This window comes from Arachis hypogaea, chromosome 12, assembly GCF_003086295.3.
Source record: "Arachis hypogaea cultivar Tifrunner chromosome 12, arahy.Tifrunner.gnm2.J5K5, whole genome shotgun sequence".
NCBI classification, from domain to species: Eukaryota; Viridiplantae; Streptophyta; class Magnoliopsida; order Fabales; family Fabaceae; genus Arachis; species Arachis hypogaea.
In genome coordinates this window covers 119,226,705-119,239,037 of record NC_092047.1, presented here as the reverse complement: position 1 = coordinate 119,239,037, position 12,333 = coordinate 119,226,705, and the positions used below count along the sequence as shown (strand labels likewise).

The window sequence follows — 12,333 nt, the reverse complement described above, 5'->3', positions numbered from 1 at the left end:
TATATGTAGTTTAATTTATATTTAATATTTTATATTCTAAAATTATTTTATATTAATAATTAATTTTAATAATTAATTTTAGTGTAAATATAATATAATTTATTATATTAATAACCCGTTACCCACTTCATTCATTAAAGTTTCATTTGATATATGTAATGTATAATTGTGATAATTGATGATTGAATAAAAACAAACACGAAAATCTTTACAAAAATATTGTCTACACTAATTTAATTATTTGATTCATAAAAAAGGAAAATGAAAAAGACCGCAAATCCAATTTGTTTGTGGAATGAAGCTCCCATCTATTCAGAATTCATTGCACCAAGATTTTCATAAACGACAAAGCAGATATATGTTTTTTTCTGTAATGAATGCACCGTCATTTTTCGGTGCTACTACTCCTTATAGTCATTTATTAATGAGACGGAATTCTTGGATTTTTTATTTAAATATTTAAATTTAATATTTATAAAAATATATAATCTATAACGTATTTACATATTTACGTTAACTTTATATCTTAAGTATAGAAATATCAAATTTTATAAAAAATAATTTAGATATTTTATATCTAAAATACAAATAATATTAAAATACGTGCATAAATCAAGTGCAGTGTATATTTAGAATAAAATCTTAAAGAATTTTATGTTACTGTATTCGAAATATAACTATAATAAGTATGGTGAAAATATATTCAAAAATATTTTTAGTTTCTATTTTTTTTTAATTTTCAGAGATAATTTATTTTTTGATATTGATACTACAACTTCTAAAAGGTTAAAATTTAAGAATTAAATTCTAAACTTTTTAGATATAAAATTTTGATATTATATATCATAATATCACTCCTCTAAAAAATTTAAACTAATAATAATAAAAGAAAGCAATATAAATAATTATATTTTTAATTATATAAATATATTTTAAAATTATTTTTATAATTATTTTTATTGTGAAATTTTATTAAACAAAAAATTGTTTTTATGATTTTTTTTAAGATATTAAAAAGCAATTAGGAATATTTTCTTACTTTTTACCAAATATTTGCAATTTTTTGGGGTGTTAAAAGAAAGCAACATAAATGATCATTTTTCTATTTATAGTGTGAAGAATAATCTATATATAAAATTAAGAATGAGAAAGTAAATAATATAAAATAATTTGCATATGGTTTAACTTTTTAAATAAAAATTAATAAAATATGCCAAAGTAAAAAATATAAAAGCCCTTAAATGAATACGTAGAACATACTAATGATTTAAGAACAATTAATCATCGTTATTTTCCTCATTTTTATAAATTTACACATTTTATGAGTACGGTAATACTATTTTTTTCAAAAGTTTTAAATTCTTAAAAATATATAAATAATGATATTTTTAATATATTTTATTATATAAACACTTTTTTTAAATTTACGTAAATTTTTTTATTTTAAGATAGCAAGAATCAAAATTTAAATTTTTTATATTATAAAAAATGTAATATCATATTAATATTATTTTTTAAAATTTAAATTAATAAAAAATATATATATAAATAATTATATTTTTAACAATAAAAAATTATTTTATTTTATTTTTGCCAATAATAAAAGAAGGCACCATTTAGAGAGAGAAGTAATTTTCCCACGTGTGTTTTAAGGAGTGGTACTACGTCCACGTGGCAGACATTGTCTTATGCCCCAAAAAACATGCGACGTGGCACTTTCTGATCACTGCATAGGATTCCTTATTCTATGTCCTTAGAATGCAATGCATGCAGTCAGCCACAAACACAAATATCAAATATTCATCAAATAAAATTTTTTTACATTTTTGCTATTAACACAAAAGATTAATCAGATCTTAGCTTGAATATTCCCTAAGAAGACAAAAAAAAAAAACAGAAAATACAAAGAGGAAAAAAAAAAGAGAGAAGACACACACAAAAAAATCTTTTATCCCTAATTTTTCAAATGGATTTACATTTGATTTTTCATAATTTTTATATTATATTATATTATATATATATGTGCGTGGAATTTATGATAGCTATTATTATAAATGTTACGGTAATTATATAATTTTAGTAAGGTGAAAACTCAGGTCCAGTCAATTTCATGTGAAGTTGGTATCTGAGAAGAACCGTTAGATAATGTGATTGATTTGACTAAATTTTTATCTAACAGCCGTCAACTATCAACTTTACATGAAGTCGACTGCATCTGAATTTTCACCAATAATACTTAAAAGATATTACGAAATGAAAATTTACAATTTTTAAGGTTTTTATAACTTTTAATTAAAAAATATTTTTAAATATTAAAAAAGATATTTTTTTTACGCACCAAATGACACCACGCGTCGTCGCATAGAAAAAAGCATATAGGTTTTGTAATTATTATTGTATGTATGTATTGTTGTGTTGATGTTACATTATAAAAATAAAAAATAAAAAATATGGTCAAACATGTTATTCATGATTCAACCATACTTGGCTTGGAGGCATACAAATCAAATGGATACAATATACGAATACGACAGATCGTATATAATAATATATTGAAATAGGTCACTCTTATAGGAGACATGAAAATCTTTCTACTTTTTTATATCATAAGCTTTTACAGAAGCAAAGATGCACATAAAAAACATTACATATTTTAATACCAAGAAACGATATGTATGTATTCATCAATAATCTCTTTCTTCTATTCAAAACTATTTTCATTGCTTCTCTCTATATGCAGCCGTAAAAATGTTGTTTATATATTTTTTTTCTTTTTTTTTTGTCGATTCTCTATTACATGATTGTGTTCAAGTTCGTGCAATCCTTTCTTTCTGTTTTTCGATTGAATTTATTATTTTTTTATAGAAATATAATTAGGATAAACAATTATAGAGAGCATTTAAGAAATAAAATGACTAAATTTTTATAATAGTCTTTAAATTTATGGTTTTGATAATTTTAATTTTCTATATTAAAAAATTATTATATTAGTTCATAAGATTCAATTCTAGATATTATATTGGTCTCTGTATTCTTTTTGACGTTGAGTAAGCAAACAAAATATGACACATGACTAAATGATATCGTTTCGTTTAATTTTAACATTTAAACAAAAAAATGAGATCATTTTGGAGAGTGAGAGGAAATATAAAACAGTTTGTATAGCATATAAACTCTTCTTTATATTCTCGTTTTTGTCTTATTTAAGCGTCAAAATAAAATGATAACAAAATGCTGTCATTTAGCTCTGTGTTTAGATTATGTGATAAGTTATAGCTAACTCAGCACTTCATTTACTGATTTAATATTAAAAAAGATTCTGAGACTAATATATATGGTGTTCGAAACTAAATTTTAAGGATTAATATAGTAAAATTTTAAATTTGAGAAACTAAAATAATAACCATCATAAATTTAAAAGACTATTTCGGAGAGTTAGTAAAATAAAATACAACAAAAATATATTATTATTATTATTATGATTATTATTATTATTATTATTATTATAATAGCACCATGTTTACTTGTTTAACAGCAACCACCAAGTTGATAAGTTCTAATAACAAAGAAGGAAATTAATAATTATATACAATTCGACAACTAAATAAGAAAATATAGCATCATGTTTGATATTTGTTATATACTTCTATATCTATATCCATCTACACAATCTGATTTTTTTTTTTGACAATGTATGAGTTTCTATAATTAAAAAATCTAAAATTCAATTTTTGTTATTAAAAAAAATTAAGTAAAAGGCAACAAAAAAATATATTAATTCATGCTTTGAGATTCAAAATGGAGTTCCATTTGAAAATATATAATTATTTATATACTTGTGTATATATATTAACTTAAATTTTTAGAATAAGTAATTTTAATAATTTTATAACTTCATGATTTTGAAAAATGAATAATATGTGTATTTTACCTTCTCTTATATATGATTATGTATTTTAGTGATAGATTAATATGTATACTAAATAATACACGTACATTCTTGAAAGAAAGAAGCTTCGTTGAAAACATAAAATGTGTGCATTGAATGGGATCATATATATTAGCTATATAGGTTGAGAAAATGAACCAATTAATATTAATAATAATGACAAGATAGTCATGGTACCTCAGCATGTTCCACCATACTGAAATTGCACCTGCATGCATTATTTTTATTATTATTATTATGGCAACACCGTTTATATGTATGGTACGGTAGGCCTAATAATTAATATAATTAACAACTATATTAAATATACACTAAAATTATTTATCAAAATCAAATTTATATTAAAAATAAATTAAATTATATATATTTATTTATAATATATAACAATTAATTTTAATAATTGATTTTTTGTATGTAAATAATATTTTTATAAACTAATAATTAGTATAATAAACGTGTTATTGGCTTCATGAAGCGATTACGGATTACCTCGTGATTTTTCTATGAAATATGAATATATAAATAGTTGTATACTAGAATCCGATGTTTATAAACGAATCTATTTATATATATAGAAGTAGATGCGTCGTGGAGGGTTATTTTTGGATCCTAATTAAACGACAAGATCCTTCATTATTCACAAGTGGCAAGTAAGAAGTAACACTCATCAATTTGATATTATTGGAAAATTTCTATAATTAATATTTAATGTCTTTACACATACCATTTTTTTTAATAATAGACACTATTTGATATTAATATTTTTCTAATAGTTAATGACGTATTTTTTTTTTTTATTTTATTTTATTTTTGGTGTCAATGAAGGTTAATTTGTCTAGTTTGTTGGAAACCTTGTGATTAAAAAATTATCAATTTTTGTCCACGACTCAATTATATATTGTGAAGTTCAGTAACTAATCCGTTAATGGTTTGTTGGCATATCAATTGGTGGCAAATTATTTTTTCATGTTTTGATTATTAAAATCTTTTGAAAATTTCAGTGACAAAATATACGGGTAAAATATTATTTTGGTCCTCAACGGTTGGGTTAAATTTTAATTTGATCCATAAAGTTTTAAACGTGTTATTATTAAATTTGACACTAATAGTTTACGGAATAAGAGTGACCTGTATGTTAATAACATTTTTAATTAAGTCGTATCTTCTATTATGTATTAAAAAAACATAACCAAAACCTTATTATAACACTTCTTTTCCTCAATTTCTTTTTTATACAAAATTTCAAATCCTAAAAGTTAATCATCAACGTTTCAAAATCAAAGAAAAAACTTTTATATTAATAATTGTTAGTAGATCAATTTTACTTATATACTAAACTCGAATGCTATTAACTCTTTAATATGTGAATTGTTTGTGTCAAATTTAATGGTGGGACAATATTTAATTTGCTTAAAAAAAATTAGAAATAAAATAGGACGTTTGAAAATTTTTTGGACTGAAATAAAATGTTTTTGATACATTAGAGACTAAATTAAGATTCAACCTAAACATTGAGGATCAAAATAATACTTTAGCCAAAAATATATTTTATCCGAGTATTAATCATACCCTAAGCCAATAATACAAAGAATCAGGGCATGAAAGATGGTAAAATGGTATAATTTTCTAGCTAAGCAAACTAATTGCCTCAGTAACAATATAAAAATGCTTCCATTGCTACAAAACTTTTCTAATGCAATACAATTTACAAAGGTCATCAAATCCTAACAAAAATAAAAAAATAAAAGGTGTTCATATATAAATATGACTAGAAAGTTGAAAGACATGGACAAAATTGGGAAATTTGTACATAGATTAATGTTCCTCTTTAGCTCAATTCTCTTTGTGCTATTTGATCTGGTTATCCATCTGCAAAAGCATACACCACTCCTGTTCTAGAAGGTGTATACACTAGATAGGAACAAGGTCGGTCGTCGTACCATCCTTCCTGTAAAATTATCAGATAACACAGATCGTTTATCGTTGATTAAGGAGAAAAAGACAAATAAGTCTTTGATTTTTTAATTCGAAGACAAATAGATCCCTAACTAATTGAAAATATAAAAACTTTACTCACTTTATAAAACGCGCGACATCTAAATTCCTTCGTCCAATATATACAAGGACAAATAGATCTCCTGGAAAGACTTAGATGTCTTGCGTTTTAGAAAGTAAGAGATGTTTTTGTATTTTTGATTAGTCAATAACTTATTTGTCTGAGTTAAAAGATCAAGGACCTATTTGCGTATTACTCTTGATTAAGTCATTAGTTATGAAACACTAACACGGACACGGAACAGAAATGATACAATATGAAAATATGGTGATAAAACAATGATTACAAATTCTATAAGAGTGTTGAGAAACCACATACAGAAGCAAAATATTCAGCAGTGTGATTGAGCCTATTGAATCCACCAAACAAGGGATCATCTGAATCCAACACAATCTGGAAAAGTTACAAGCATATCTATCAATCATAAGCTATCGAAATCGATAACATGGTCGAATCTTGAAGACTATAAATCCAATCATACCTTGTATTTCCCTGCCTTTGAGCATCCAACTCTATAATCTGAATAGCTGTTGGTCCAATGAAAATTGAAGACAAAGACAAGGTTACCCTTTTCGAATACTATGATCTTGTCGCCTTCATTTTTTCGCGATATATATTGGTGCTTCGATGTCATGAACTGCATCAATAGTTCACTACTAAGCAGAATTACATAAACCAAAAGTGTAGTGTTTGTTCTAGCTATGATTTTGAAAAGTATGTTCATCATGATCTTGAAGAAGATTGCGACGACTCGCCTCAAATCTTTCTTCAAGATGCTGCATGGCCTTGTCAAATTCTTGCATCCCCCGGTATCTTAGATATTCTGCATCCCCCTGGTTAAACAAAGCAAAAGAAGAAGAATTTGTAACTTAAAAGATTCTAGAAATTCACTGCATAACTTGCGGTTGAAGTAACTTACCAAGTCAAATCTTCGCCTGCATTTATCAAAACTGTTGTTGTTCCCAGGAATCACGGTTCCATCAGGACGATGTTGAGCTTCCCTTGGAAAATCAATCCACTCTGATAAAGAAACAGAACAATGAATGAATGAACAGAACAACCATAACATGTTCTTGAAATTAAGTATGATAAATACAAAATTAGGATATGCTTATTAATTACCAGGGTGGCCAAATTCATTCCCCATAAAGTTCAAGTATCCTTCACCACCAAGGCTCATTGTAATAAGCCTAATCATTTTGTGTAACGCAATGCCGCGATCTATAACCGGCGTAGATGGTCCCTCCAAAGCCATAAAGTCATACATATCCTTAATCACAAGATGAACAAATACATAATTTCAAATTAAAATTAGAAGTTTAACAATTTCAAATGAACTTTAAGCACATAAATAACACAACCTAACCTTGTCCATCAACCAAAAAGCGATCGTCTTGTCTCCAACCAAGGCTTGGTCATGACTCTCTGCATAAGCTACACATTTTTCGGACCACCTTCTGTTTGTGAGTGTGTGAATGATATCACCCATTTTCCACTCTTCATCTTTCTTCCTACATGATAAAGGACATGGTTGAGCTTGAAGGTGTAAGCCATAAAGGAACTTGATATGCTGTGTTTGCACTTATGAGAAAGGATATTCACTTGAGAAGCTCAATCCATTTGTCAGCAATCGCCATGTGTAGCCGATAATCGAATCCAACTCCTCCATCTTGAGTAGGAATGCAGAGTGCTGGCATTCCACTTACCTGTAAAAGGGAAATTCTAACAACTATTCAAATCTTATAAGTCATAACTGAAGACTTTAGAAAGGATGACATACATCTTCGCCAAGCGTAACGGCCTCAGGGAAGAGTCCATGGATAATATCATTAACCAGCATCAAGTAAACTACAGCATCAACATCAGTTGAATATCCGAAATACTCACTGTAATCTCCTGTAAAAGACGCCTGCAGCGAGCGAAAAAGCATTGAACAATTGTGCAAATAGTTCATTCGGAACCATCAAATTTTAGAAGTTGGATAACTTGTTCATAGCCTTGAACCTGCAATCCATGATGAGTGTACATCATTGATGTGACACCGTCGAATCGAAACCCATCAAACTTGTATTCTTCTAGCCACCATCTTGCATTTGAAAGTAGAAACCTTAGCACCTTCACAAGCGAAAGAAAATAAATAAATAAAATAAAATAAATATACCTCCCCATCAATAAGAACTATGTTTATGAATTCTGCAAAGATGGGACTTACTTCCCAGCTTCCATAGTTAAAAAGGCGAGAATCCCATATCGGATGATGACCTCGTGACCCGGGATGAAAGTAATGACTGTCAGTTCCATCAAACTTGTTCAGTCCATCCAATGTGTTGTTTGATGCATGGCTAAATTCACCAGAGATTGAAAAATCAGGTCTAAGTTGGAGTTAACTATGAATTAGTAGCTTGAAGGCAATGATCAACAAAAAAGGAAATAAAAAAGAAGAATAGTAATAAAATCATTAGATTCATTACCTATGTACAATATCCATTAGAACAAGCAGGCCTAGTTCATGTGCTCTGTCTATCAAAGACTTGAGTTCTTCAGGAGTTCCAAAACGGCTGCTAGGTGCAAAGAAATTTGTAACATGATAGCTGCATCATGCAAAAAAGAAAACATTTTTAGAATTCGAACGCCAATTTTGGCAAAAAAAAAATACCAATGCAATAAGAAAAACAAAGTATTGTAAATGTAATGAAATCACTTCTCTTAAATTGATAGGAGGAGGCAAATGAATGGTTATATCTCTAACATGGCATCCACACGCAAGAGTCTTTTTTGGGTTTGTGCAAAATTTGCATAGGCTTTCTTTTTCTTTCATTTGCCTTATGCTGAAAATTTCTTTTTGGGAGTTAACAAGAATCGTGTTAGAGTATAACTAATCCTAATTATACTCTAACAAATCGAATTCTAGACTTTTTGGTCATAGAAGCTCTAATACTATGTAATGAAACCAGATGAATGGTTATAGCTGTTATTAAAATTGGATAGAGGAGGCATTGTAAATTGTAATGCTCTTGAACAAGGAATTCATCAAATGGCAGGTAGAGAAAGGTTACCCGAAACTAGAATAATAAGAATGTTCTTGGATAGCCATAATCTGGACAGCATTATAACCCAGCCTTTTAATCCGAGGTAGTACATCGTCTCTAAAATTGGCATATGTGTTGATTTTAGGTTCCTGAACAGCAGGGTTGATAAAAATTTCAAGAAAAAATTAATAACAAACTTCACATTGACAACACTTAACACTTGTAAGTTGTAACACCTTTTAACAATGAAGAATCTAATCTCATCATATTAAGGGTATCTCTATTCTTATTCTCTTTTCCTTCTTTCCTACATAAACCTTAAAGTTTCAGCATCATGTTAGAGTTGTACTGTCATAAAAGCTTCTGATGAATCGAATAGTCCGATTTTAGAGAATTCAAAATAATACAATTTAGTCCCCTTAAAGTTTTAAGGTAGAAAGTGCTCACCGGACTACTCATTCCAACGTGTGACTCGTAAATCCTAAGTGATTTTGGTTTCTTTGGCTGTGGATGCTTGAAGACATATCTTTCCTGTTTAACAAACAAAAGAATAAGAAAAGTATATAACATAAGAGGGACAATAAAAGAAAGAAAACATAATTAGATCAAACAAATACATACATTCGACATTTGTATACAACGAATGTTCAGAGAAAAAGAATATTTCTGATTTTTCATGGAAGAATGGAAGAATCTTACCTCATCTGGTGGATCATAGTATATACCATTATATGGAATTTCACCTTTGGCTTGTACACAATACTTTATCCAAGCAGGAATAGAGTCCTTCATGCCGGATTGAGTATTCATGCGAATCTACACATATACTTTCGAAAGCTATTAGTTTGCGAGGAAAACCAGTCTATAACAGAAAATCACAGCAACCTGTCTCAATTTAGAAAACACTTACAAGCATAAGCATACCTTGACTCGAGATCCATGAGCAATTGGTGGCGAACCATCTGCGTTGTTTGGCAAGAAGATCTCCCACACACCAAATTCATTCTGTTTGGACAAAAACACAAGATCAATCCAGAAGATGATTACATGCTCCAACTAGCACAATCATTTGCATATATTAACCGAAACATACCCGAGTCATTACAGCAGCATTTGGATTCCAATTGTTGAAGTCTCCAATTAATGCTGCTGACTGAGAAAATATCCAATCATTTTTAAGACACATATCAAGCTACATTTCTACATCGAAAACAAGATTTTTGTTGAACTTTAGATGAACATTCAAAACAGATTTTTAATAATACAACCCCTTAAATCGAATTTGAGCATAAGTAAAGAAACCAATTTTAATAATAAGAGTTAAGAATATAATATGAATTATGAAAGCATATATATATATATACCTTAGCTCCTGGTGCCCATTCTCTATAAGTAATTCCTGTGACACTGCAAAAAATAGTAGTAATATTGATAAATAAGTTGGTATTAATAAAAGTAGATAAGTTCATTGCAGCTTTCTGAGCAAGAAGTTAGATACCTCTGCCTAAAGCCAAATTTTTCATGGCCGCGAGAAAATGAATCTAGGCCACCTTCATGCTTGTCAATATCCTCTCGCAATCTTAAGTATCGTCCGAAACTGTAATTTGATAAATTTACATGATCTAGCAGCTCAGATAGTTGTTCCACAAATACTTGAAGGAAATGAAGCTTAAAAGTGAGGTTACCGGAAATCAAGATGGTCGCGGTGAGTGAGCAAAAGTGGATCAATTTCATAGATTTTCTTCCCACAGCCAGGTGGAGGAGGGGTGATCTTAATTTTAACTACTTCATCTCTTTCCATTTTCAGTTTCTTGTCTTTGGATACCAATGTCTTCTCAGAATGAGTTCTAGCACTATATTCTACAAGAGATGCCGAAAAACAGAACCTTTCTCATCTTCAATCTCTCTGAAATTTCTAAGCTACTTTCTTGATTAAATCACCAACACTATGAAGAATTGAAGACCCTAGAATATGAATTCAGCAAAACAACATTTGAAGAAATATGTGATTAGCAATCTTATCTAAGCTAACTATGATTTCTAATTTTCTATTCACAAAAGTGCCACAAAAATATAATACATTCTTGATTCTTCATATGCACATGACATTGAAATCCCCAATCACAAAAGCACATTTTTTTTTATTAAATTAGGAATTTCAAGTTCTTCTGTTAAGGAAGAAGCATATTCTTAATCTCCAGGAATAACTACAGAGAGGGTTAATTTTACAAAATAAAGCACAAATAGCTGAAAGAAAAAAGAAAAAGAAAAAAAGAAACATGTGCCACAATTGGAACAACATACCCAAAATCCGTTTATGAAGTAGAACACTTGTGATTATGAAACCCCACAAAATATGAGATTCAGATTTGGTGGACACATAACAGAAAAAACTAACTAAAGAGATTCAGAATCAAAAGTGTACCTGAGAGATAGATGAAATGGAGATTTTGGATTCTGAAAGTACAAAAAGGAGTGGAAGCTATCAGAAACCTGCCACCTTCACTTCAATGAACTTCTCTCTCTCTCTTCCCCCACAAAATTGTGTTAAATTTGGGCAAATTAAATACTGATTTTTATAAATATTTGGTATATAATTTTGTAGATAACTAAAATGATTATAAAGAATTTTTGGTTATGTACTTAGTTAAAATACACTATATTATATTATATAACTTTTAAAGCAAAGAATTATATTATAATAAATTTTATATAATATACTATAATACATGCTAATAGTATAATAAAAATGAATTCTATCAATTATATGTTATATATAAATAGAAGTATTTGCTTTAATATCTTGATAAAGTATTAAACAAAGAAATCAATTTTTTTTCATATGGTTGGTATAAATGAGTTAATTGTGTTTGAAATAATTAGGTATTAATAAATTGCATGCAACAGCAATTTTCATGATAAATATGATATGATATTAGAGTTCTCTTATTGAATTTGGGTTGGTCAAATTGTCAGTTTATTAGTTTGCTTAAACAAATGTCGGAAATTCAAATTATGCATGCGCAACTAATTGGTCAGCAGCAAATCTTTAACTTCAGTTCAGATCTGCGACGAATTAGCTTTTAATCTATCGGGTTATAAAATACATGGGCAACTAAAAAAATTCTCCCAAAAAAAATTTAGTGTACATATAGTACATTAATTGATATTTTATATATCATATACTTTTATATATTAAGATAATTAAAGTGTATGCTATAAATAATTACAAAGTAAATTACACTAAAGAAGACTAAAAAGTAAAAAGTAATAAAAATTAAAGACTTGATTATCCTATT

The 12,333-nt window shown here is 28.0% G+C and overlaps 1 protein-coding gene across 6 annotated transcripts; it reads right to left on the bottom strand.

The window, feature by feature from the left end:
* Positions 1-5,592: 5,592 nt before the first annotated feature.
* LOC112728863 (1,4-alpha-glucan-branching enzyme 1, chloroplastic/amyloplastic) lies at positions 5,593-11,598 on the bottom strand. Of its 6 annotated transcripts, none has more exons than XM_025779181.3 (21): positions 11,460-11,598; positions 10,720-10,999; positions 10,533-10,631; positions 10,399-10,441; positions 10,128-10,234; positions 9,959-10,039; positions 9,734-9,850; positions 9,482-9,565; positions 9,062-9,183; positions 8,477-8,596; positions 8,218-8,347; positions 8,010-8,120; positions 7,786-7,914; positions 7,608-7,711; positions 7,372-7,516; positions 7,128-7,275; positions 6,925-7,025; positions 6,761-6,838; positions 6,487-6,642; positions 6,324-6,398; positions 5,593-5,897 (listed from the first exon to the last, which is right to left on the bottom strand). In XM_025779181.3, the coding sequence occupies exons 5-21, from the start codon at positions 10,218-10,220 to the stop codon at positions 5,811-5,813; spliced, it is 1,881 nt and encodes a 626-aa protein (XP_025634966.1). In that variant the 5' UTR covers positions 10,221-10,234; positions 10,399-10,441; positions 10,533-10,631; positions 10,720-10,999; positions 11,460-11,598; the 3' UTR covers positions 5,593-5,810. The 6 variants fall into 6 exon arrangements, with proteins under 6 accessions (XP_025634966.1, XP_072066085.1, XP_025634967.1 ...); XM_072209984.1 differs by having other exon boundaries at positions 9,945-10,039; positions 11,460-11,592; XM_025779182.3 differs by having other exon boundaries at positions 9,945-10,039; positions 10,128-10,187; positions 11,460-11,592.
* Positions 11,599-12,333: the final 735 nt, after the last annotated feature.

Bases quoted from the DNA above. Each gene is read 5' to 3' on its own strand.
- LOC112728863 (XM_025779179.3), bottom strand. From the start codon at position 10,835: ATGGAAAGAGATGAAGTAGTTAAAATTAAGATCACCCCTCCTCCACCT. The intron at 10,632-10,719 runs GTAACCTCACTT...ATCAAATTACAG, and splicing joins CGCGACCATCTTGATTTCCG to TTTCGGACGATACTTAAGAT. The intron at 8,121-8,217 runs GTAAGTCCCATC...TCGCTTGTGAAG, and splicing joins TTAACTATGGAAGCTGGGAA to GTGCTAAGGTTTCTACTTTC.